The sequence below is a fragment of the Pan troglodytes genome, chromosome X, assembly GCF_028858775.2.
Source record: "Pan troglodytes isolate AG18354 chromosome X, NHGRI_mPanTro3-v2.0_pri, whole genome shotgun sequence".
Classification (NCBI taxonomy): domain Eukaryota; kingdom Metazoa; phylum Chordata; class Mammalia; order Primates; family Hominidae; genus Pan; species Pan troglodytes.
Genome location: NC_072421.2, coordinates 63,874,444 through 63,902,429, shown reverse-complemented (window position 1 = coordinate 63,902,429; position 27,986 = coordinate 63,874,444). Strand labels below are relative to the sequence as shown.

The 27,986-nt window shown below is 37.6% G+C and overlaps 1 protein-coding gene across 6 annotated transcripts in view; it reads right to left on the bottom strand.

Moving 5' to 3' along the window:
• The window catches only part of HEPH (hephaestin), a 98,916-nt gene that overhangs the window by 7,290 nt on the left and 63,640 nt on the right, over positions 1-27,986 (bottom strand). For 5 of the 6 annotated variants that reach the window (XM_016943874.4, XM_054677049.2, XM_016943875.4 and 2 more), the window contains 4 exons: positions 5,111-5,217; positions 3,922-4,147; positions 1,271-1,410; positions 2-164 (listed from right to left, as the gene is read on the bottom strand). In XM_016943874.4, the coding sequence (XP_016799363.1) occupies positions 2-164; positions 1,271-1,410; positions 3,922-4,147; positions 5,111-5,217 (636 nt within the window). Of the gene's footprint in view, position 1; positions 165-1,199; positions 1,411-3,921; positions 4,148-5,110; positions 5,218-27,986 lie in introns of those variants that run through there. The other variant, XR_001714094.4, reaches the window with a different exon arrangement.

Sequence of the window (27,986 nt, the reverse complement as noted above, 5' to 3'; positions counted from 1 at the left end):
CCTGTTCGAGAAAAAACAGTGAAGAGGGTCTCCATGCCAGCATGGACATGGTCAGTCACATGGCAGTGCATCAGCCATGTCCCAGGGTTGCTGGCCACCATCTCCACAACCTCAAAAGTCCCTGGGAACAGATCCACCACATCTGCCCGGTAGTTCTCGCCATTCTGCAAGAGAGATTGGGAATGAGGGAGAGGAAGTGAAGGGTATAAAAATCATCTTAGAGCTTTCAGGAACCAAAAAATTGTGATGTCCACATTAGGGAGCTGAGACTTCAAGGTTCCTAGACCAGTGAGTGGTTTTAAAAGTCCACTTTATCAAGACCATCCTGGCTAACATGGTGAAACCCCGTCTCTACTAAAAAAAAAAAAAAAAAAAAATTGCCGGGCATGGTAGCAGGCGCTTGTAGTCCCAGCTACTCGGGAGGCTGAGGCAAAGAATGGTGTGAACCCAGGAGCCGTAGCTTGCAGTGAGCTGAGATCACACCACTGCACTCCAGCCTGGATGACAGAGTGAGACTCCATCTCAAAAAAAAAAAAGTCCACTTTATTCATATCTCCAATGAACCCACCCATCGAAACTAAATCAACAGAGGTGACTTTCTCCTCTTAAAATGTCCCAAAGTAAAAGAATTTCTAGGTTACTTTAGAAGGTTCAAAACAAGTATCTTTATAATTTTCAGCAGGCTAAAATATGGGGAATTTGGCTTAAGCTTTGACCCCTATGAATGAGGCATATATTTCCTTTAGAAATTGATTCAAATAAAGTTATCTTTGCCATTGTCTTTTTCAGCACTTCTAAATCTCGAAGTCTGTATCAATGCCCCCAACTCTTCCTCCTTTACCTAAGACTAAACTGTTTTCAAAATCTACATATTGTTCCATGTACCCCCTAAGTTGAAGCTCTTCTTATAATAGATTAAGGACTTTCAGCAATTCTGAGATGCCACTCTGAAATTCCTTGTTCTTAAAAATCACTGCTCATTGAGTCTCAAGTCCTTGACTGAGACTTGATATTGATTCCTTCAGTCTCCTTACTGATAAATGGGCCTTTTTTTGTCTTCCACATCAGAAGGGAAAGCTAGGGCCTAGCGGGAAGTTATTGAGTCTAGGATATACAGCCAGACTAGAATTTCCAGCTCAGTGCTCCATGTACTAGACCTCTGCTCTTTTAACTAATTGTTACCTGTTCCACACTGTTACCTTTTTTCTCAATTGCTGTTAAACCACTGTTCTAATCATCCTTGAGGGACTCAGCCCACTTTCCAGCTCACCCGATAGAGGAAGCTCTCTGCATGAAAGTGGATGGTGTGTAGATCCACATCTTGGCCCATGGCCAGCATGTACCAGGCCACTCGTTCTCCTTGGTACATGGTAAGACCCCTAAGGTTTGCATAGAGTTTCCCATTGATTGCTGTCAAAAAAAAAAAAAAGAAAAGAAAAGAAAAGAAAAAGCTTCTTACATCTCTCCTTTGGACTTCCCATTTCCACTATCCTAGGCCTAATCTTTTTTACCAAAGATAGCAATGGGCTTCTAATTTGTCTCATCTTTTTTCCATCTGTCCCTCTTCAAGGTATCTTCTTACATTGATATTATCAAAATTATCTCTCTAAGTGACTGAATCTGATGACATCATTCTGCTGCTTAAAATATTTTAATTACTCTCTCCTGCTCCAAAGAGCAAGTCCATGGATCCTTACTTCACCCAACAAGATCCTTCAAAATATAACTCCAAACCACCTTCCTAGACTCATCTCCCACTACCCAACACATTTATTCCAGTTGGGGTGATTTCTTCACCATCCCTCAAATGGTCCATGCATGTTCTTTGTGTCCTTGTGTTTCTAAGATTCCCTACTAGAAATCCTGCCTTCTTTTACCCATTTTTTAAAGCCCAGTCAAATCTTCACTCCCCCAGAAAGACTTTCCTGATCTCCTAGTTCCTCTCCATACCTCTCATTCCCTGCATCCCCTTCCACCTGTGAACTCCTCCAGTACTGTCTGCATGACTCACTGAAACTCATAAGAAATTGTCTTCTACATTTACCTGTCTTTTCATGCGTGAAAGCTTACATCCCCAATTAGACTATAGGTTCCTAATATGCAGGAAAGAATGTATGTATACACTGCATTACTATAGCTTCCTTGTATTTTTTCAGAACACCCAGTAGACAGCTGAGCCTACAATAAATGTTAAAAAAAAAGACCTGCCACATTCATGGAATTAATAACATTAATGCATAGAATTAATAATGATATTAATGCATGGAATTAATAATGATATTAATGCATGGGTCTCTTCCCAGGCCACATCCTATGCTCCAAGGACATCAAACTACTCATTGTTACAATAATTCACACTTCCAGGACTTTTCCCTGGACAATTTTCCCCCACTTCTCATGTTCTTACAGAGAGAAGATAATTTCCACTTTATCACCCAAGAGAGGAAGCAATCATTTATAATCTGTCTCTATGTCTACCTCTACCAAATTGTGGATTTCAGAGAGGAAACTAAACATGATCAACTCAGCCTCTTATTGATCTTTTCTCTCCCTCATCAATCAGGCCACAGAAATGGGCAATAGCCGATTCATTATTTCACTGTGGGGTATGATTCTCCCTCTGCCAAAGAGGTGAGTATTGCTGCCCATCTATGTCAATGACAAGGTGGAAATGTCTATCTGTTGCCAGAGAAGTGTTAGTAAGCCCATTTAGTTGTAGAACTGAAATCAGTTTTTCAATTAGCCTTCTTAGTAATAAGGTTCACATTTGATCTTAAGCATCTCTCTTTCTCAGTTGGTTCAGGAACCTGAAAAGGAAGAGAGGGATGTTATTTATTTACCCCTCAGGTGCAAATATCTCCAGGGCTAGCACTCAGAAACTGCTTAATAAATACCTGCTCGATCGATAGATAGGTAGACTTATACCTGAAGAGTGTGGATAGACACATAAACAAACAGAAGAAAGTAAGCATTAGCCAAACCCCTGCATTAACAGGACCTAACTGTGTCCTCTTTCCCTTTTTATCCTGGACCATTTCTCTGATTTGACAGGCGCTAAAATGTCTGCCTTGTGAAGTCTGTGAATCATCTGTTCTAATGTGAATCATTCATCACTCCATCAAGGTGAAATAGCTAAAATCTGTGGGATAATAATATACGACTTTTTAGTTCCATTAGAATCACTATCAAAGATGCTCCTTATTCTCAGATCAAAGAAATCTTGGGCTAGAAGGAATAGTGAGAGATCACTTCATTCTACTGCACTTATGCTCTCCCCTCCTTCTCTTGTTTTTGAAAAGCTACACAGATCTCTCAAACAAAGGAAGGCTTTGATGCACAATTTCTCTCCAAAATCCATTCAAGTACCAAAAAGTTCTTCCTTGTATCTGACATAAATCCAGTATGCTTCTCACTGAGGATCTCTTCAATTCTTCCATCTATAAATTGAAACTCTTTTAAAAAGAGACTAAAATACAAGCTTTCATCTGGCTGTATTGGAATCCATTGAGAAAACAGATCCCAAATTTAGAGTGGTAAATAAATAAGATGATATTGGCAGACTAAACTCAGGGTTTTAAAATAGAGGGGCACTAAGCAGCCAGCTTGACAAGTACATTGAAGGTCATACATGTCCATTTTGCCTTCTCTAATATGTTAAAATTTTCTGGTATCGCCATGGCAATTTACAGAGTCAACTTCCTGCTTTCTGGGCACCCAATCTAACCTGGACCACATATCTGCCTTTGTATATGTAAATGTACAATAATAGGAAATGCTTCTTCTAACTCATCCCCATTTCACCTTCCCATGTTCGTGTCCTCTCTGGGATTATGTTCCCTTAGGTAGCAATAGGGCTATTAAATATCCCCATGTAATCAGTAGGGACTGCTTTGGAACAAGAGTAGGTTTTTTACTACTGACCATGCATTTTATTGCTCTCCAAGAAAGTTTCATCCTGTAGGTTAATACTGCCTGGATCCTGGGACCCATGGGTTGCCACATTTTCCTCCAAATACCAAGACTTATTTTCATCAAAAATCAAGAACAACAATGCAAATTCCCGGTCCATGTCACTCCGTCCTCCATGGGGCTCCAGGATGCCCTTTTGGCAGATAGCCAAGGGCCCCACCAGGCCACTATACATGTCCTGAGGAAGGGAGGAAGTGGGAGAGAGAGAAAGAGATGGAGTTGTTTCTGGGTAGCAGTACTCCGCAGGGAGCCAGCTTCTCATACAAGCCCACTGTGCCTCTTAGCATTTCCTCATGATATCTTACATTTATAATTACCCCACTATGTTATTTGAATTCATTCTAACAATTATCTTGGGACTCAGTTAAGATGCACTATCTGACCTATGCTTTATCTAGGCTAAATTATTTATTGATCTCTTAGCCTACCAAGCATTTTTACAACCTAGTGTCTTTTTTGTGCTGTTTCCTCTGCCTGCAATGCCCTCCCCATCATCATATCCCTTATCTGATGGCATAATGTGACTCAGCTTTTAAGGCCAAGAGTACATGCACCTCCCATTGTGATGCCTTCTCCAGGTTCCCTCTTGCTCAACTAGACCATACTCTTTGAAGGTGGGAAATGTATCTTAAATTTATATCATCCAAAGCACCAAGTAAAATGCCTAAAATGTGGTAGGCACTCAATAAATGATTACTAATGGCTGGCTGTAGATGGATGGCTAGATCGATAAATCCATTTTCCAGATGAGAAAACAGAGGCAGAATGACTTATTTAAGGTCACTCTAAAAGCATGCTATAACCAAATTTGGGACTAGAACCTCAATCTCTGTACAACCAATCCCAGGTTTCTTTTGTGTTTTTTGTTTGTTTGTGTGTTTGTTTTTTTTATAATGAGAACATGTTGCTTTATAGGATCCAAAATGAAAAGATAAGGAAGAAAATCTTCATGACAAATATCTGGTGCTACCCATTCCCTTCGTCCCTCCTCCTGTCTATTAAAATAAGTCCAGCTTTTGAAGAATGTTCCCCAAATTCTAGGCTCTAGAATCTCAGGAGTAAGCTTCTTACTACACCTGGTTAATAGCTTCTTTTTGCCAGGGAGTTTGACCCACCTCCAGGTAGCCAATCTTGTATTTACCTTGATGGGATCCACTGCAGAATAATAGATCCAGGAAACACAAGCAGAGTCATTGGGCCCAGGGCCAGACCTCTCTGGGATGTTCCACTGATAAGTGAGCACCTCACCTAGAAGTGTAACAAGGAACCTCCAGTTGCACCGGGTCAGAAATTTCTCTCAACTCCCAGGTCTCCCCAAGAGGCAGTGGTGGGTGAATCCCATCTTCTTTAAGATCTTTCTTCATCATTCCTCCATCATTTTATTTTTGTGACCTTGCTCTTCTCCCTCCTGGGACACCCTCAACCTTTCTTTTCTACTTTTCCTATCCTCAAAGGCCCAGGTCCAATCCTCTAGTAAGGCAGCCTTGCTACTTTTTTTTCTCTGCTTTTAATATCATCTTTTTCTTTGCGGGGCGGGGGTGGGGTGGGGTGCTCTGCTTTGGTTTATTTTTTCCAGCTGCTATATCCTAAATGCAGTTGTTTGCACAAAGTTCTGTCTCAGTTCTCTTCTCTCTTTCCATACTCTCTCCTTGGAACCTTTAGTCACCTTTCTGACCTCAACTATGATCTGTGCATCGATGACTCTTAAATACTTAGTTCCAGCCAGACTCCCCTTGTTACTAAGCTCCAACTCCAAATATTCAATTAGATGCTGAATATCTTTTAAAGATTGTCCTGACAGCACCAGGAAAACAGATTGTATGAACTCACCTCCCTCCTTTGAAAAACCACCGTTTCCCAATCTGTGCTCTCAGTGTCTATCTAGAAATAACATTATCACTCTTTTACTTACTCAGACTCAAAACTTTAATCTTTACTTCTTCACTTTCGTAATTCAACATCTAACCAAATGGCAGGTCTTATTGATTATACCTCTACCCTATATTTTAGAACCATCCTCTTCTCCTTTCAATTATCATTACTCTTGCCCTAGTTTAGACCCTTGTTTTCTTAACTCAACCATTACAAAGCCTCCTCACATGTTTCTCTGCCTCCAGCCTTGCCCCCTCCAATTCATCTTCCAAATAATGCTATATTAATCTTTTCTAACAACTTTATTGAGATGTAATTTGCATGCCATACAATTCACCCTTTTAAAATGTTCAATTCAATGTTTTTAGTATATTACCAGAACTTTGTAACCACCACGATTCATTTTCCATTTCATTACCACCAAAAAAACTCCTGTACTGCCCTCATCCCCTAATCCACCCATCCATTCCTGCCCCACCCCACCCAAGGTAATCAATATTCTACTTTCTGTCTCTATAGACTTGTCCATTAGGGGCATTCCATAGATATTGAATTATATCATACATTTTATTTTGTGACTGAATTTTTTTATTTAATATGTTTTCATTGTCCACCCACTTTGTAGCACATATCAATACTTAGTTGTGTTTATTGCCAAATAATAGTCCATTGAATAGATACACCATATTTTATTCATTCATTCTTCAGTTGATGAACATTTGGGTCATTTCCACTTTTTAGTTATTATGAATAGTGCTGCTATCAGCATTTGTGTACAAGTTTTTATGTGGATATATGTTTTCATTTATTCCTGAGTTATATGGTAATGCTATGTTTAACCACTTAAAGAATTGCCAAACTGCTTTCCAAAGCACGTGCGCCATTTTGCATTCTCACCAGCAACATATTAGGGTTCCAATTTCTCAACATCTGCATGAAAATTAGTTATTGTCTGCTTTTAAAAATCTTTTATTTTAGTTATCCTAGCATGTGAAAAGTGTTATCTCACTATAGTTTTGATTTCCATTTCTCTGATGGTTAACCATGTTGAGCATCTTCTCTTGTGCTTAATATCCATTTTAACATCTTCTTGGGAGCAATGTTTATTCAAATCCTTTGCCCATTTTAAATTGGGTTATGGGTTTTTTGATAATAGCATTGTCAAATAACAATGACATCAAGCAATAGTTCCTTATGGATTCTGGATACAAGTCCCTTATCAGATATATGATTGTCAAATTGTTTCACATCCTGTGGATTGTCTTTTCACTTTTTTATGGTGTCCTTTAAAGCATATTTTAAATTTTAAGGTATTTCAATTTATTTGTTCACTTGTGCTTTTAGTGTTGTATATAAGAAACCATTGCCTAATCCATGGTTATGAAGGTTTGCTCCTTTGTTTTCTTCTAAAAGTTTTATAGCTTTAGCTTTTATATTTAGGTCTTTGACCCATTTTGAGTTGATTTTTCTGTATGTTGTGAGTTAGAGGTCCAATTTCATAGTTTTGCATGTGGATATCCAATTGCCTCAGCACAATTTATTGAAAAGACTATTTTTTTCCATTGAAAGGTCTTGGCACCTTTGTTGAAAATCAATTGACCAAAAACGAGAGGGTTTATTTCTGGATCTTCAATTCTATTCTATTGATCTATCTGTCTATCCTTATGCCAATGCCACACAATCTTGAATTCTATGCTTTGTAGTAAGTTTAGAAACCAGTAAGTATGAGTTCTCCAACTTTGTTCTTCTTTTTTAACATTGTTTTGGCTATGCCATATTAATCTTTCCAAAATCTCTCTTTGTTCATGTCATACCTTTTATCAAAGTCCTGTAATGGCTCCCTAATATTCAAATAATAAATTTCAAAAATTTCCCCATCAGCTAAGCACTCTCTAACTCAGCCCTGGCCTGCCTTTTCAGCCATATCTCTTACTCTTTCTAGCTCTGCAAAATATATACTGGTCGAACCTAACTACATGCTCACCTCTGGGCATACCTCATACTTTCACAGCTCTGTATCTTTTGTCATGTTGTTCTGTTTACATGAACTTCTCTCCAACCTCTCCATCGAGTTCAAGACTTATTCAACTGCATTCTTGGCACCTCCATTTGTCTAATTTTTATCTCAGACTCAACATATTAAAAATAAATATTTGATTTTCCCCCAAACCTTCTCCTCTTCAGTCTTCCTTATCTCAATAGACAGTGCCACCAGTTATGTAAGCCAAAAACACAAGAGTTATCTTTGATTATTATCACTCCTCACATCTCATATCCATCATCAAAATTCTGAGGGATCTACCTGAAACGTATATCTCATATTATCCACTTCTACCCATCTCCACTGCTATCACCATAGTCTGTGCTATTATCTTCTGGCATCTGAAAAACTACAATAGCCACCTCTCTTGTTCCTCTCATAACATATGCTTCACATAACAACAAATGTAATCTTTTAAAATACAAAGTAAACCATGCCACATCTCTGCAACAGCTCCTCACTGTGAGTAAAACTAAACAAAAATTCCCTACCATGGCTTGCGAGACTCTACATGATCTTACTTATCATTCTTTATATCTACAAACTCATTTCTTATTATTCTTCATCATTCTCAGTATGCTACAGCCACACTGTCTTCTTATTATTCCTTAAATACATTGAGATCATTCCTGTCTCAAGGTATTTACACTTGCAGTTGAAGCTGTCCTGTAACTTTCTTAATATGGCTGATTTCTATGCTACATTCAAATATCAGCCTAAATATAATTTTCTCAGAGAGCCCTGGACTGACCATAGTAGTCAAGGCTTCACTCTTGTATCCAAAATACATAAAGAACTCTTAAATTTTAACAAAATAAAAACAGCCCAATTAAAAATAGGCAAAACAAATTGAACGGACATTTCACAACACAAGATATAAGAATGACAAATAAACATGTGATAGATGTTAAACATTATTAGCCATTTGGAAAACGCAAATCAAAATTACAATGAGATATCATTACATACCTGTCACAATGGCCTTTAAAAATCAGTGATAACACCAAATGCTGGCAAGGATGTGGAACAACTGAATCACTCACACTTTGCTGATGGGAATGTAAAATGGTTCAGACACTCTGGAAAAAAGTTTGGCAGTTCCTTATAAAGTTAAATATCCCCTTACTATATGATCCAGAAATCCTAGTTCTAGGTATCCACCAAAGAGAAATGTGAATGATGTTCACACAAAAGCTTCTACACAGCACCTGTAATCCCAGCACACTGGGAGGCCAAGGTGGGTGGATCACTTGAGGTCAGGAGTTTGAGACCAGCCTGGCTAACATGGCAAAACCTATCTCTGCTAAAATTACAAAAATTAGCTTAATGTGGTTGTGGGCACCTGTAATCCCAGCTACTCGGGAGGCTGATGTATGAGAGTCATTTGAACCTGGGGGGCAGAGGTTGCAGTTAGCCAAGATTGTGCCACTAAACTCCAGCCTAAGTGACAGAGCGAGACTCTGCCTCAATCAATCAATGCCTCTATACAGATAGTCATAGTAATTTTATTAACAAGAGCTAATAACTGGATAAAATCTAAATTCCCTTTAACAGTGAAAAGTTGTACAAAATGTGGTACATTCATACCATGGAATACTACCCAGCAATAACAAATAGTAAACTATTGACACATACAACAACTTAGATGAATCTCCAGAGAATTATGCTGAGTGAAAAAGGTTAATCCTGAAGTATTGCATACTGCATTATTCCATTTATATACATAAATATATTCCATTTATATGTAGATATCACTTATGTAAATCAAAGAATATATATACATATATATGCATATTTTTTCTAGGAAAGATGTAACAATAGGAATTGAGACCAGATCAGTGGTTCAAAGAGGGCGGGGATAGCAAGAAAGTAACTGCTCTAATTCCTGATTGCTGTGGTGATTATACTAATCTATACATGTGCTAAAATTCATACAACTGTACATCAAAAAAGTCAATTATACTGTAAGACTTAAACAACTACAGGAGTTTAGAGGTATTAATCACCAGAGAAAGTGTTATAGAAGAGTTTAGGCTTGGTCTGAATCTCAAGGAATGAGGAGAGCTTAAAGAAGAGTCAGAGGTGAAAGCATGCAATTTTTTTTCACTCATACAATCAACAAAGCTGTATTGAACACATACTATATGTTGAGTGTTGGAAAGAGTCATCAACAAAACAACATAGTGCCTGTCCTCTTAGAATCTAGTCAGGAGAGGAAACAATATACAAGTAAACCAACAAAAAAAAAACATGTAGAATTACAAGGTGGGATAAGTGCTATGTCCTTGAGAAGATCCCTACTCTCCTCTACCTTTTTTAATCAGGTCCCTCCTGACTCCATTCTTTTCCCTATCTGGTCCAAATTCCCTCACTGCCATGGTCAGCATTTGAACTACTCTTTTACAAATATCCTGCACTCTCATGTCTTCTTGCCTGTTACTCTATTCTACACAATGCATCCCCTTCACCACTCCCACCCCATAATAACTTCCTGTAAATCAGTGGTCCTCAAAGTTTATTTCTTCCACCAGCAGCATCAGAATCCACTTAGCAATTTGTAGAAATGCAAATTGTTGGGAATCTCTCCACACCTGAAGATTCAGAAACTCTGGGCATGGGCTCAGCAGCCTATGGGCAATTTAACAATCCCTCTAAGTGATTGTCATGTCCACTAAAGTTGGGTACCACTAACCTCCCTAGGTGTATCTTACAATCTGCCTTCTCTGATCTTAGACTGTGATGTGCTGAACACAGCTGGAGAAAACTCTACAGCCTTCTGTAGTGCTGCTTCTTCAAATTTTTATTTTCCAGTCTCAATTGTGTCCTCAGTGCTGTTTGGTTCAATAGCTTCCAATCCTGTTCCTCTGGGTGACAAGTACAAACTTTCAATACACTCCTCAAGCCTAATTTCTTCCTTACCTCCTCACTCTCAACAACTGAATTCAACTCAAACTTCACAGAATAAGAATAATATTGGCAAAAACTTGCATAGCACTTAAAATACATTAATTCAAAATCCCTATGAGACAGATATTACTATTAATTCCATTGTATATATGAAATAAGTAAGGCTTCAGCTCATAGATATTATATCACTTTCTGAAGATCACACATCATAGCTGAAATTTGAGCCCATGCAGTCTATCTTGAAAATTCCTTTTACCACTACTCTACAAAAGCTCTCATCCTTTAAAATTCCATTCCTTATCCATGTCTACCAAGCCCTTGAGCCTCAGAGGGGGAAGTGTTTCTACTCACGTGGGTCCTCTATACTGTTCATCAGTCTTATTCCATTTCTCAGAAAAGTTTGTTTTTCTACCCTTTGAATCAACAATTTCATACATTTTTTCCTTTTCTTCAAACCTCCTACACCAGCACACCCACCTCCACAACACTGATGGCCTTTACTTAGATATGAATAAGAAAATTGAAACCATCAGAAAAAACTCTCATGATACTATTGTAAAATCCGCAAACTTCTCTCACTATACAGTAGTCCCCTCTATCCATGGAGGATACATTCCAAAACCAGTGGAAACCTGAAAGCACAGATAGTACTGAAGCCGATTACTGTCAATTGAAACACATTTCTGTTTATATCTTCCACCCACAAATGTAATGCCTTTTTCATCTTAACTAAGCACTTATCATACATTGTGGCCATAGCTTTTGTAGTTTGAAGTGCTACAGAAAAACTTGCATGAATTTATTTTTCCTTCTTCACAATTGCATAGATAGAATATTCATTCTTACCATCAATCTTAGCAACCTCAGCATACAAGTTTTTTCATTATTAATTCAAAAACTTTCACCCTTTCACTAAAAGAAGCATTTTACGGCTTCTCTTTGGCACATACAAATTGCCAGCATCATTACTCTACCACTTAGGGGCCTTTATTAAGTAAAATAAAAGCTACTTTAATGCAAGAATTGCAAAACTGTGACAGTTGATCTGGTAACTGAGACAGCTAAGTGCCGAATGGGCAGGTGGCATATCCAGTGTGGATATGCTGGACAAAGGAAACATTCTCATCCCAGGTGGGATAGTATGAGATGTTATCACAACACTTATACAAAATTGAAAACTTAAAAATTGTTTATTTCTGGAAGTTTTCATTTAATATTATCAGATTATGATTGAACATGAATAATTGAAAGCATAGAAAATGAAACCAGGAATGAGGTGGTACTACAGTACTAGAGCATGTTGATCTAGCAAAGAGGGAGAGACTGATAATTAGGTGGGAGAGAGAGAGAGAAATAATAACCATAGGACTTAGGTAAGTAAAAAAATGGAGAGGGAATGGGACCCAGAGTATGAATGATAGGAATTAATATTTAATGAGAGAAAAGATGCCTTATTATTTGTAACTGGATAAAAGAAAGGGAAGATGGTGCAAATCAGAGGAGTTTTCAGTGCTGTCCAATACAGTAGTCACATGTGGCTAATATAACTGAGGAACTTAATTTATAATTTAGTTTAATTATAATGAATTTAAGTTCATATAGCCATATGTAACTGGTGGCTATGGTATTGGACAGTTAGCCCAAACTATGCCATTTAAAAAACCTTCCTTAGTCACACATTTCTATCGAACTACAACATCCCATTTTTCAATACCCTTTAAAACAAGCCTTGAGAAAAGTTGTTGATACTCCCTATTTTCATTCCCACAACTCCTTTTTACTTTTTGGTTCATGTAACTTGACTTTTGTTCCCACTGTATCACTGACGTAATTACTTATAAGAGCTGCTTAAGTATGCTTAAAGAACTGAAAACATAAATAAAAAATAAAGAAAAACTTAAAACCATATCTGAACAAAATTCAAATATAAATAAAGATATGGAAATAAAAAGGAACCAAACAAATTCTGGAATAGAAAAGGAGAATTGAAATTTTAATTCACTAGAAGAGTTAAACAGCAGATTTGAGCAGGCAGAAGGCAGAATCAGATAACTTGATGATAGGACAATGGAAAATATCTAGTATGAGGAGCAGAAGGAAAGAATAATGAAGAAAAGTGAACAGAGCATAAGGGACCTGTAGGACAACATCAAGCGGATTAATATATGTATTATGGAAGTCAAAGAAGGAGGAGAGAGAAAGGAGAAAAAACATCTGAAACAATAATGGCTAAAAATGTCTCACATTTGACAAAACATGTAAATCTACACACCCGAGAAGCTCAGCTGACTAAAAGTAGGATTAGCAAAACTCTACCCACACCAAGGCACATTGTAATTAAACTATTTTAAAAAAGACAAAGAGAACCTGAAAAGATGCAAAACAAGATTTGTCACAGAAAAGAAATTCTCAATAAGATTAATAGCCAATTTCTTCTCTGAGACCATGGAGGTTAGAAATAAGTTAACTGACATATTTAAAGTGCTGAAAGAAAAAAATACTCGTCAACAAAGAATTCTATATTTGACAAAATGACCCTTCAAAAACGAGAGGGTGGGAGGGGCCAATATGGCAGAATAGAAGCAGCTCATGTACTCCACTCTCACAGAGAAGAAACAAAAAGTTTAATAAACACTGGCCCTGAAGGCCAATCAACAGAGAAACCATGTCAGGATTCATCAAGGTAGCAGGGCTACAGAAATCAGAGAAGAGGGAAGCTGAGCACCAGCCTGTATGGGCACAGCAAAGAGCCAGAAGAACCTCTCCAACAGGGGAAAGGGTGAGTAAGTGAGAATCTTCTGGGATACTCACATCCTCCACAGGAGCCTATGCAAGACTGGGAACAGCAGAATCACCCTGGCCCCCACACACTGCCCCCACCATGCTTCTAGACTGAGGCAGAGGACCACCTGGATGCTTTGCAGGGGAAACTCTTGACTCCAGGGGAAACTCTACAAGTCTTAGGCCACAGAATAGGCCAGCACTGACACCACAGCCCCAGTAAAGACTAAAGTCATGGTGCCTAGAAGGAGTAAGATTGCTCTACTGCCCCTCATCAGACAGGGCTCAGCACCAGCTTCTGGCACAATGGTCTCACTTCTACCTAAACTCAGCCAACATCTGTAGCCCCCTGCTGTCTTAAAAAGCACCCAGATGGCAGAAAGGGCAATCCCACCCACTCCTGCCACTGGTAGCCAGGCAGGTAATGCCTGCTAGATTTTCTAACCCAACAGTCTCACTTCTGTCTGAACTCAGTCCTATTCAGCTTCCTGTTTTCCCAGGAAACACCCAGACAACAGGGCAATCAATTCCATCCACCTCCACCTCTCATGGACAGACAGGCTACACCTGCTAGAGCTTCCAACCCAGCAGTCCCACTTCTGCTGGGACTCTGTGGGCAGGCACAACCCCATGTTCCCCCAGGAAACACTCTGACAGCAGATTACAGCTGACCCGGCAAGGACATGGCCTGTCTGCAACTGCAGCCTCTGCCTGAGGGAGCTTCATGGACAAGAACACCCAACAAAAGAAACATAGGCACAGAGACAGTAATCAGAGGGAGTTATTTAAACACCAAGGAGTAGACTAGAATCAAAACCATTCTACTCAGTTTCCATGTAGTTGAGCGGTTTTGAGTGAGTTTCTTAATCCTGAGTTCTAGTTTGATTGCACTGTGGTCTGAGTGAAAGTTTGTTATAATTTCTGTTCTTTTACATTTGCTGAGGAGTGCTTTACTTCCAACTATGTGGTCAATTTTGGAATAGGTGTGGTGTGGTGCTGAAAAGAATGTATATTCTGTTGATTTGGAGTGGAGAGCTCTGTAGATGTCTATTAGGTCCACTTGGTGCAGAGCTGAGTTCAGTTCCTGGATATCCTTGTTAACTTCCTGTCTCGTTGATCTGTCTAATGTTGACAGTGGGGTGTTAAAGTCTCCCATTATTATTGTGTGGGTATCTAAGTCTCTTTGTAGGTCTCTAAGGACTTGCTTTATGAATCTGGGTGCTCCTGTATTGGGTGCACATATATTTAGGATAGTTAGCTCTTCTTGTTGACTTGATCCCTTTACCATTATGTAATGGCCTTCTTTTTCTCTTTTGATCTTTGTTGGTTGAAAGTCTGTTTTATCAGAGACTAGGATTGCAACCCCTGCCTTTTTTTGTTTTCCATTTGCTTGGTAGATCTTCCTCCATCCCTTTATTTTGAGCCTATGTGTGTCTCTGCACATGAGATGGGTTTCCTGAATACAGCACACTGATGGGTCTTGACTCTTTATCCAATTTGCCAGTCAGTGTCTTTTAATTGGAGCATTTAGCCCATTTACATTTAAGGTGAATATTGCTATGTGTGAATTTGATCCTGTCTTTATGATGTTAGCTGGTTATTTTGCTCATTAGTTGATGCGGTTTCTTCCTAGCCTTGATGGTCTTTACAATTGGTCCTCAGTTGGCCTATTTTTCACATAAATGGAAGTTTTCTACACATAATGTTTCATAATTTGCTTTAATAATATGTATAAATGACTTTCTATGTACTTAAATATTTTTAAGAGGATCACTTAAAAAAAAACCATTCTACTGAACCCACCTTGCACCACAATCAAATCCCCAAGGGCATCAAAGAATATAAAAGCAAGAAAAACTTATCTGAAGGACAGCAACTTCAAAGACTGAAGGAACATCAGCCTACACAGATGAAAAAGAATCAGCACACAAACTCTGAAAACTCAAAAATCTAGAGTGTCCTCTTACCTCCAAATGACCACACTAGTTATCCAGCCATGGTTCTTAATCAGGCTGAGATGGGTAAAATGTCAGAAATAAAATTCAGAGTATGGATAGGAATGAAGATCAACATTCAGGAGAAAGTAGAAACCCAATTTAAAAAAATCTAAGGGATACAATAAAATGATATAGGAGATAAAAGAAAATAGGCATTTTAAGAAAGAACCAAGCTAATCTGATAGAGCTGAATAATTCACCTCAATAATTTCATAATAAAATTGCAAGTATTAACAGCAGAATCAACCAAGCTGAGGAAAGAACCTCAAAGCTCGGAGACTAGTTCTCTGAAATAACCCATTAAGACAAAAATAAAAATAAAAGAATGAACAAAATCTCTGAGAAATATCAGATTATGTAAAGATACCAAATCTATGACTCATTGACAACCCTGAAAAAGAGAGAGAGCAAACAACTTGAAAAACACACTTGAAAATATCCATGAAAATTTCACCTAGCTCACTTGAGAAGCCAGTATTCAAATCCAGGAATTGCATAGCACACCTGAAAGATACTATACAAGATGACTATTCCTAGTGTGCATAGTCTTCAGTTTTCTTCAAGGTCAAAATGGAGGAAAAAATGTTAAAGGCAGATAGAGGAAAGGGGCAGGTCACCTACAAAGGAACCCCATTGGGCTAACAGTGTACTTCTCAGCAGAAACTCTACAAGGCAGAAGAGACTGGGGGCCTATATAAAGCATCTTTAAAGAAAATAAATTCAAACCAACAATTTCATAACCAGTGAAACTAAGCTTTATACAAGAAGGAGAAATAAGATCCTAAGATCCATTTCAGGCAAGCAAATGCTAAGGGAATTAGTTATCATCACACCTGGCTTACAAGAGGTCATTAAGGAAGTGCCAAACCTGGAAAAGGAAAGACCCTTACCAATGACCACAAAAACATGATTAAATACGTAGACCATTGACACTATAAAGAAAGCACACAATCAAGTCTGCATAATAACCAGGTAACAACACAATGACAGGATCAAACCTACATGTATCAATATTAACCGAATGTAAACTGGCTAAATGCCCCAATTCAAAGGCATGAAGTGCCAAGTTGGATAAACAAGCAAGATTCAACTGCATGCTGTTTAAAAGAGATCCATATCATATGCAATGACACCCATAGGGTCAAAGTATAGAGATGGATAAAAATCCACCAAGCAAATGGAAAACAGAAGAAAGCAGGAGTTGCTATTCCAATTTCAGACAAAACAGACTTTAAACCAACAATGATCAAAAAAAGACAAAGAAGAGCATTCCATAATGGTAAAGGGTTCAATTCAACAAGAAGACCTAACTAGCTTTTTGATCCTTAGCCTCCTGGCATCCTCCACCCTCAAGTACACCCTGGTGTCTATTGTTACCCATAACTTTGAGTACACGTTTGCTTGTACTCTAAGTTTAGCTCCCACTTATAAGTGAAAACATGCAGTATTTGGTTTTCTGTTTCTGCATTAGATCACTTAGGATTATGGCCTCTAGTTCCATCTATGTTTCTGCAAAAATATGTCATTCTTTTTCATGGATGCCTAGTACACCATAATGAATAGTACCACTTTTTATTATTCAATACACTGTTCATGCTATCATGAAAAGTGCTGTGATGAATATGCACGTCAGGTGTCTTTATGATAGAATTATTTGTATTTCCTTGGTTATATACCCATTAATGAGACTGCTGGGTCAAATAGTAGTTCCGTTTTAAGTTCCTGGAGAAATCTTCAAACTGCTTTCCACAGTGACTAAACTAATTTACATTTCTGCCAGCAGTGTATGAGCATTCCCTTTTATCCACAATCTCATTGGCATTTGTTGGTTTTTGACTATTTAATAACAGCTACTCTGACAGGTGTGAGATGGCATCTCATTGCGGTTTCAATCTGCATTTCTCTAATAATTAGTGTTGTTGAGAATTTTTTCATATGCTCGTTGGCCACAGAATATAACGTCTATGTCTTCAAGGAGTATCTGTTCATGTCTTTTGTCCATAGGGTTGTTTGATTCTTGCTTGTTGATTTGTTTAAGTTCTTTATAGATTCTGGATATTAGACCTTTGTTGGATGCATAGTTTGAAAATATTTTCTTCCATTCTGTAGGTTGTCTGTTTCCTTTGTTGGTAGTTTATTTGGTACACAAGCTTTTTAGTTTAATTAGATTCTACTTGACAATGTTTGTTTTTGCTACAATTGATTTTGGAGTATTTCTCATAAAATCTTGCCAAGGCCTATGTGCATAATGATATGTCCTAGGTTTCTTCTAGGTTCTTTATAGTTTTAGGTTTTACATTTAAGTCTTTAATCAATTTTGAGTTGATTTTTGTATATGATTAAAGAAAGGGTCCAGTTTCAATCTTCTGCATATTGCTAGTCATTTATCCCAGCATCATTTATTGAATAGGGACTTTTCCCATTCCTTGCTTTTGTCATATTTAAAAAAGATCAGATGGTTCTACATGTGCAGCTTTATTTCTTCATTCTCTAACCTGTTATATTGGTCTATGTGTCTGCTTTTGTACCAATACACCACTGTTTTGGTTAATATAGCCTTGTAGTATAAAGTTGGGTAATGTGATGCCTTCAGTTTTTTTTTTTTTTTTTTTCTGCTTAGGATTGTCTTGCCTACTCAAGCTATTTTTTGGCTCATATATATTTTAAAATAGTTTTTTTTCTAATTCTGTGAAGAATGTCCTTAGTGGTTTGATAGGAATACCATTGAATCTACAAATTGTTTTGGGTGGTATGGTCATTTTAACAATAGTGATTCTTTCTACCCATGAGCATGGAATCCTCTTCCATTTGTTTATGTCATCTCTGATTTCTTTGAGTGGTGTTTTGTAATTCTGTTACAGACATCTTCCACCTCCCTGAATTGCTCTGTTCCTAAGTATTTTATTCTTTTTGTGGCTATTGTGAATGAAATTGCATTCTTGATTTGGCTCTCAGCTTAGATGCTACTGGTGTATAGAAATACTACTAATTTTTGCACATTGATTTTGTATCATGAAACTTTACTAAAGTGGTTTATCAGTTCTAGGAGTGTTTGGGCAGAGACTACATGATATTTTAGGTATGGAATTATATCATCTATATGATAGCTTGACTTCTCTTCCAAAGTGAATGTCTTTTATTTATTTCTCTTTCTTAATTCCTCTAGCTAGGATTTCCAGTAATATGTTTAATAGGAGTAGTGAGAGTGGGCTTCCTTGTCTTGTTCCAATACTCAAGGGGAATGCTTCCAGCTTTTGCTCATTCAGTACGATGTTGGCTGTGGGTTTATTATACGTGGCTGTTATTTTTAGGTATAATCTTTCAAAGCCTAGTTGTTTAGGATTTTTAATATGAAGGGATACTAAATTTTATCAAAAAACCTTTTCTGTATCTACTAAAATAATCATGTGGTTTTGGTTTTAGTTCTCTTTGTGTGGTAAATCACATTTATTGATTTGCACATGTTGAATCAGCCTTACATACCAGGAATAAAGCCTACTTGATCATGGTGGATTAGCTTTTTGATGTGCTGCTAGATTCTATTTGCTAGGATTCTGTTGAGTATTTTTGTGTCTAAGTTCATCAGGCATATTAGCCTGAAGTTTTCTCTTTTGTTGTGTTTCTGCCGGGTTTTTACTAAAACCCTCACAGAGTTATTGCCTCATAGAGTGAGTTAGAGAGGTTTCCCTCCCTTTTCATTTTTTTGAATAGTGTCAGTAGGATTGGTACTAGCTCTTCTTTGTACATCTCTTAGACTAGGGCTGTAAATCTGTCTATTCCAGGGCTTTTTCTGCTTCGTAGTTTTTTTTTTTTTAATTTCTAATTCAATTTCAGAACTCATTATTGGTCTGTTCTCACTTTCCATTTATTTCTGATTCAATTTGGGAGTTTGTATCTTTCCAGGAATTTACCCATTTCTTGTAGGTTTTCTAGTTTGTGTGCAAAGAGGTGATTGTAATAGCCTTTACATTTTTGTGAAGCTAGTGGTAATATCCCCTTGGCCTTTTCTGTTTGCATTTATTTGGAACTTCTCTCTTTTTGATTAATCTAGGTAGCAATCTATCCATTTTATTTGTTATTTCACAGACCCGCTTTTTGGTTTTATTGATCTTTTTATGGTTTTACTCACCTCCATTTCATTCTGTTCAGCTCTGATTTTGGTTATTGCTTTTCTTCTGCTAGCTTTGTTGTTAGTTTGCTGTTGTTACTCTAGTTCTTCTAGGTGTGATATTTGGTTGTTACCTTGAGATCTTTCTTTTTAATGTGGGCATTTAGTGCCATAAACTGTCCTTTTAACACTGCCTTAGTGGTGTCCCAGAGATTATAGTATGTTGTACTTTTGTTTTCATTCATTTCAAAGAATTTCTTGATTTCTGCCTTAATTTCATTGCTTACTCAAAAGTCCTTCAGGAGCAAGTTGTTTAATTTTCATGTAATTGTATGGTTTTGAGAGATCTTCTTGGTATTGATTCCTCGTTTTATTTTGCTATGATCCAAGAATGTGGTTGGTATAATTTTGGTTTCAATTTGTTGAGAATTGCTGTATGACTGAGTATGTGGTCGATCTTAGAGTACGTGCCATGTGCAGATGAGAAACATGTATATTCTGTTGTCGTTGGGTGGAGTGTTCTGTAGATTTCTGTTAGGTACATTTGGTTGAATGTCAAGTTTATGTCCCAAATATCTTTGTTAATATTATCTCTTGATAATCTGTCCAACATTGTCATTGGGGTGTTGCAGTCTCCCACTATTATTGTTTGGTTATCTAAGTATCTTCATAGGTCTCTAAGAACTTGTTTTATCGATCTGGGTGCTCCAATGTTGAATGCATTTATGTTTAGGATAGTTATGTCTTCCTGTTGAATTAAACCCTTTATCATTATGTAGTACCCCTGTTTGGCCTTTTTGATTGTTGTTGGTTTAAAGTCTGTTTTATCTTGAATAATAATAGCTACCTCAGCATTTTTTGTTTTCTGTTTTCTTGATAGATCTTCCTCCATCACTTTACTTTGATCCTACGGGTGTCATTGCATGTGAGTTGGGTTTCTTGAAGACAGCATAGAATTGGGTATTGCTTCTTTATCCAACTTGCCACTCCATGCCTTTTAATTGAGGTGTTTAGCCCATTTTCATTCAAGGCCAATACTGATATGTGGAGATTTGATCCTATCATCATGATGTTAGCTGGTTTTTATTTAGGCATGATCCTATAGTTGCTTAATAGTGTCCATGGACTATTCATGTAAGTTGGTGTTTGTCGTGGATGGTAGTGGTTTTTTATTTCCATGTTTAGCACTTCCTTAAGGACCTCTTGTGAGACAGATGTGGTGGTAATGAATTCCCTTAACAAATGCTAAGTGCTTGTCTATATTTTTAGTAGAGATGGGGTTTCTCCAAGTTGGCCAGGCTTATTGCAAACTCCTGACCTCAAGCAATCTGCCTGCCTTGGCCTCCCAAAATGCTGGGATTACAGGCATGATCCACTGTGCCTGGTGTAATATTTTTTCTTTTATGTTGACCTTGCAGGATCTGATGACTATGTGTATTGGGGATGTTCATCCTGAAGTAATTTATTTAACATTTTTTGTAGTATAGGTATGTAGGGAATGAATCCTCATAGACTTTTCTTTCTGAAAATGTTGTTTGTGTTTTCTTTTTATTTTCAGTGTACAGAATTCTGAGTAAACTATTTTTTCTTTCAGCACGTAAAAGATTTTTGTAACATTAACTTCTGGCTTCTGTGGCTTCTGATGAAAAAATTGCTATAACTTTTCTTTCTATATTTCATTTTATTTTCTCTGTTTTTTAAGATTTTCTGAATGTCTTTGGTTTTCAGTACATTTTACATTGTATGTCTGGGGTGGGTGCATTTTTTTTTTTAATAATTAGCCAAGTTGTGGTGCTTTGAGTTTTTTGAGTCTGTGGTTTAATATCTGTAAACAATTTTGGAAAATTATCAGCCATTTTATTTGAAGTCTTTCTTCTGTCACATATTTCTTTTCCTTATACAATTAGAATTGCATTTATATTAGGGAGTTTGATATTATCCCACAGATCCTGGATGATATATTTCATTTTCTTCCTTTTCTTTTTCCTAGTGTTTCAGTTTGGACGAGTTTTATCGACATATCTTTAAGGTCACTAATGATTTTCTCAGCTGTGTCAAGTCTCCTGATAAGGCCAATAAAGAGACTATATCTATTATTGTGTTTTTAATTTCTAGCATTTCCATTTTATTCTTAGAGTTTTAATCTCTCTAATGAAATTACCCATCTTATTTTGCAGGTGGTTCACCTTTTCCATTAGAGCCTTTAACATTTTAATCATAGTTATTTTTAATTCCCTTTCAGGCATTTCCAACATCTATATCATTATCAGAATCTGGTTTGTTTGATGTGTTTGTTTCTCAGAAGTATGGACTGTATTATTCTATTTATATGCCATTGTGAAGAAGATAAAGCTTAGAAACGTAGAAAATAGTGGCAGTGTTTACCAAGGGTGACGAAGGTGGGAGAAGGGCTTGACAACAAAGGGACAGCATAAGGGATAATTGTGAGGTGATTTAATTTTTATCTTGATTGTTATGGTAGATATATGACTCATTTTGTAAACTCATAAAAACACTACATTATGAGAGAATTTTACTAAATATAAAGTTTTAATTTAAATTTTAAAAATCTTAGAAGAGTGTGTCCTTTCTGCTCTGGAACCATAGGATTTGGCCAGGCCATGCTCTATGAGGTCAGGGTCTAGATCCTGCTTGGTTTCACATTTTTCTCTGGCTGAGAATCATGCATATCTTCACATGATGAAGTAGAACAACAATTAAAATATCTGGGACCCCAAAATGATTATGTGAAAGTAATTATCACATAGAGGATGGTCTGTTCCATTTATGAACAAGAAATCTTAACCATTTATAAACACTTGTTAAGTAAAGTGGCTGACCAGACACAGCCAGGTGGAACAGATGCCACTGAGGTACTGACACAAATGGCATGCTCCTAAAAAGTATTCAAAGGGAAGATACTGAGAATGGATGGAAGGAAGACACAAAAGCTGGGTTGAAGGGGGAAGACTCTGGGGACTCTACAAGGGGCTACCATGCACCCGGACTTATTCCTGGTCCCCAACAAATTAAGGGGAATGGGTGAGTTGAACCGACAAGGAGCAACCTCCTGTCACCACGGGCCTCTGAAATTCCAACAGAAAGAGACCCTTCAACCACCAGGGATACTGGATGTTGGGAACAGGCCCCAAAAATCTGGCCATAAACTGGCCCCAAAACTGGCCATAAACAAAATATCTGCAGCACTGTGATGTTCATGATGGCCATAAAGCCCACACTGGAAGGTTGTGGGTTTACTGGAATGAGGGCAAGGAACACCTGGCCCACGCAGGGCAGAAAACCACTTAAAGGCATTCTTAAACCACAAACAATAGCATGAGAGATCTGTGCCTAAAGAACATGCTCCTGCTGCAGATAACTAGCCCAACCCATCCCTTTATTTTGGCCCATTCCTTCATTTCCCATAAGGGATACTTTTAGTTAATCTAATATCTATAGAAACAATGCTAATGACTGGCTTGTTGTTAATAAATACGTGGGTAAATCTCTGTTTGGGGCTCTCAGCTCTGAAGGCTGTGAGACCCCTGATTTCCCATTTCACAGCTCTATATTTCTGTGTCATCAGTTTCTCCAAGGTCAAAATAAAAGAAAAAAATGTTAAATGCAGCTAGACAGAAAGGGTAGGTCACCTACAAAAGGACACCCATCAGACTAACAGTGGACCTCTCAGCAGAAACCCTACAAGCCCGGCAATGTTCAACATTCTTTTGTTTATTTGTTTGTTTGTTTTGACAGGGTCTCACTTTGTCATGCAGGCTGGAGTGCAGTGGCATGATCATAGCTACATGCAACCTTGAATTCCTGGGCTCAAGGGATCCTTGCACTTCAGCCACCCAAGTTCAACATTCTTAAAGAAAATAAATTGCAACTCAGAATTCCATATCTGGCCAAGCTAAGCTTCATAAGCAAAGGAAAAATAAGATCCTTTTCAGATAAGCAAATGTCAAAGGAATTTGCTCCCACCAGAACTGCCTTACAAAAGCTCCTGAAGGAAACACTAAATATGGAAAGGAAAGACCATTACCAGCCACTCCAGAAAAATACTGAAGTACACAGACTAATGACACCATAAAGCAACCACACTAACGAGTCTGCATAATAACCAGCTAATATGATGACAGATTCAAATCCACACATACCTATACTAACCTTGAATGTAAATGGGCTAAAGGCCCCCATTTAAAAGACACAAAGTAGCAAGCTGCATAAGGAACCAAGACCCTGTTGGCATGCTGTCCTCAAGAAATCTATCTCACATGCAGTGACACCTACAGGCTTAAAATAAAGGGATGAAAAAAATCTACCAAGCAAATGGAAACACAAAGAAGCAGGGGTTGCAATCCAAGTTTCTGACAAAACAGACTTTAAACCAACAAAGATCAAGAAAGAAAAGGTATTACATAATAGCAAAGGGTTCACTTCAACAAGAGCACCTAACTATCCCAAATATATATGCATCCAACACAAGAGCACACAGATTCATAAAGCAAATTCTTAGAGACCTTCAAAGATATTTAGACTCCCACACTATAACAGTGGAATACTTCAACATCCCACTTACAGTATTAGACTGATCACTGAGGCAGAAAATGAACAAAGATATTCAACATGTGAACTCAGCACTGGATAAAATGGACTTGATAGAAATCTACATAACTATCCACCCAAAACAACAGAATATACATCCTTCTCATCACCACATGGTACATCAAAATCAACCACATAATCGAACACAGAATACTGCTAAGCAAATGCAAAAAAACTGAAATCATAACAGTCTCTCAGAACAAAGTCCAATCATATTAGAAATCAAGACTAAGAAATTCACTCAAAACCATACAATTACATGGAAACTGAATAACCTGCTTCTGAATGACTTTTTGGTAAATAATGAAATTAAGGCATAAATCAAGGCCTTCTTTGAAACCAGTGAGAACAAAGGTGCAGCATTACAGAATCTCTGGGACACAGCTAAGGCAGTATGAAGAGGGAAAAGGAAAGTTTACAGCACAAAATGCCCACATCACAAAGTTGGAAAGATCTCCATTTAACAACCTAACATCACAACTAAAAGAACTAAAGAAGCACAAGAAAAAAACAATCCCAAAGCTAGTAGAAGAAAAAAAAAAATCAGAGCTGAACTGAAGGAGACTGAGAAACACAAACACACACAAAAAAAATTCAAAAGATTAATGAAACAAGGGGTTTGTTTTTTGAAGTAACTAATAAAATAGACTTCTAGTTAGATTAATAAAGAAGAAAGAAAGAATATCCAAATAAACACAATTAGAAATGACAAAGGGGATATTACCATTGACCCTACAGAAATACAGATAGCCAACAAAGAATATTATTAACACCTCTATGCACATAAACTAGACAATCTAGAAGAAATTGATAAATTTCTGGACATATACGCCCTCCCAAGACAGAGCCAGGAAAAAATTAAATTTCTGAGCAGGCCAATAAAAAGCCCTGAAGTTGAATCAGTAATAGCCTACCAGCCACATCCCCCATAAAAAAAGAGCACAGGACCAGACAGATTCACAACCCAATTCTACAAGGTGTACAAAGATCTGCTACCATTCCTACTAAACCTATTGCAAAAAAATGAGAAGGAGGGACTCCTCCCTAACTCATACTACGAGGCCAGCATCATTCTGATACCAAAACCCGACAGAGACACAACAAAAGTAGAAAACTTCAGGCCATATCCTTGATGAACACTGATGAAAATATCATCAACAAAATACTGGCAAACCAAATTCCACAGCACATCAAAAGGCTTATCCACCATGATAAAATTGGCTTTATCCCTGGGATGCAAGATCAGTTCAACATATGCACATCAATAAATGGGATTCATCTCATAAACAGAACTAAAGACAAAAACCACATGATTATCACAATAGATGCAGGAAAGGCTTTCAATGAAATTCAACACTCCTTCATGTTAAAAACTCTCAATAAACTAGGTAATGAGGTAACATATCTCAAAATAATAAGAGCCATCTATGACAAACACACAGCCAACATCATACTGAATGGGCAAAAACTGGAAACCACCTTTTGTCCCTTGAAAACCAGCACAAGAAGAGGATGCACTCTCCCACAACTCCCAATCAACATAGTATTGGAAGTTCTGGCCAGAGCATTCAGGCAAGAGAAATAAAAAAAGGGAATATGAATAGGAAGAGAGGAAGTCAAACTATCCCTGTGTGCAGGCAACATGATCCTATATCTAGAAAACCACACAGTGTCAGCCCAAAAGCTCTTAAGCTGATAAGCAACTTCAGCAGTCTCAGGAAAATCACTAGCATTCCTATACACCAACAACAGTTAAGCAACGAGCTAAATCAGGAATGCTATTCCATTCCATTCCATTCCATTCCTAAAACACTGCCAAAGAAATCAGAGATGATACAAATGCAAATATGGGATCATGAATAGACAGAATCAATAACATTAAAATGGCCATACAGTCCAAAGCAATGTATAGATTCAATGCTATTCCTATCAAACTACAGATGCCATTTTTCAAATAAATAGAAAATACTATTTTAAAATTCATGTGGAACCAAAAAGAGCCCAAATAGTTCACCAAAGCAAAAAGAGCAAAGCTGGAGGCATCACAATACCTGATTTCAAACTATACTACCAAGCTACAGTAACCAAAACAGCATGGTACTGGTACAAAAATAGACACATAGACCAATATAACAGGATAATGAGCCCAAAAAGAAGGCCACATACCTACAACTATCTGATCTTCAACAAAGCTAAAAATGAAACAAGCAGTGGGGAAACAAACAATCCCCTAATTGAATAAATGGTGCTAGGATAACTCACTAGCCATATGCAGAAGACTGAAACTGGACCCCTTCCTTACACCTTATTCAAAAATCAACTCAATATGGATTAAAGACTTAAATGTGAAATCCAAAAGTATAAAAACACTGGAAGAAAACTTAGGCAATACCATCCTGGATCTACAAAAAGGCAATGATTTCATGACGAGGACACAGGAAGCAATTGCAACAAAAGCAAAAATTGACAAAAGGCATCTAGTTAAACTAAAGAGTTTCTACATGGTGAAAGAAACTATCAATTGAGTGAACTGAAAACCTACAGAATTGAAAAAAAGTTTTGCAAACTATGCATCCAAGAAGGGTCTAATATTCAATATCTATAAGGAACTTAAACAAATTTACAAGGTAAAAACAACCCCATTTAAAAGTGGGCAAAGGACATGAACAGACCCTTCTCAAAAGAAGACATACATGCAGCCAACAAGCATATAGGAAAAAAAAAAAAACTGCTCAATGGCCAGGTGTGGTGGTTCACGCCTGTAATCCCAGCTTTTTAGGAGGCTGAGGTGGGCAGATCACTTGAGGTCAGGAGTTCAAGACCAACCTGCCCAACATGGTGAAACCCCGTCTCTACTAAAAATACAAAACAAAACAAAAAAGATAGCCAGGTGTGGTGGCATGTGCCTGCAATCCCAGCTACCCGCAAGGCTGAGGCATGAGAATTGCTTGAACCCAGGAGGCGGAGGTTGCAGTGAGCTGAGATTATGCAACTGCAGTCTAGCATGGGCAACAGAGCAAGACTACCTCTAAAAAAATAAAATAAAAACCACATGAGATAACATCTCATACCCATACAGCTATTATTAAAATGTCAAAAAAAAAAAAAACAGATGGTGGCAAGATTGCAGAGAAAAGGGAATGCTTATACACTGTTGGTGGGAGTGTAAATTAATTCAACCATGGTGGAAAACAGTATGGCGATTCCTCACAGACATAAAAACAGAACTACCATTCAACTCAGCAATCCCATTACTGGGTATATACTCAAATAATATGAATTGTTCTATCATAAAGACATGAATGAATATGTTCATTGCAGCACTATTCGCAATAGGAAAGACACAGAGTCATCTGAAATGCCCATCAATAGTAGATTGGATTTTTTTTTTTTTAAAAAGAAGCATTATAAGTACACTGTAGATTACGCAGCCATAAAAAAGAATGAGATCATGTCCTTGGCAGAAACATAGATGGAGCTGGAGGCCATTATCCTTAGCAAACAAATGCAGGAACAGAAAACCAAATACTGCATGTTCTCACTTATAAGTGGGAGCTAAATGATAAGAACACATGGACACATATCAGGGAACAACAGACACTGGAGCCTACTCGAATGTGAGGGGTGGGAAGAGGGAAAGGATCAGAAAAAATAACTATTGGGTACTAGGCTTAGTACCTCAGTGAGATAATAGTCTGTACAA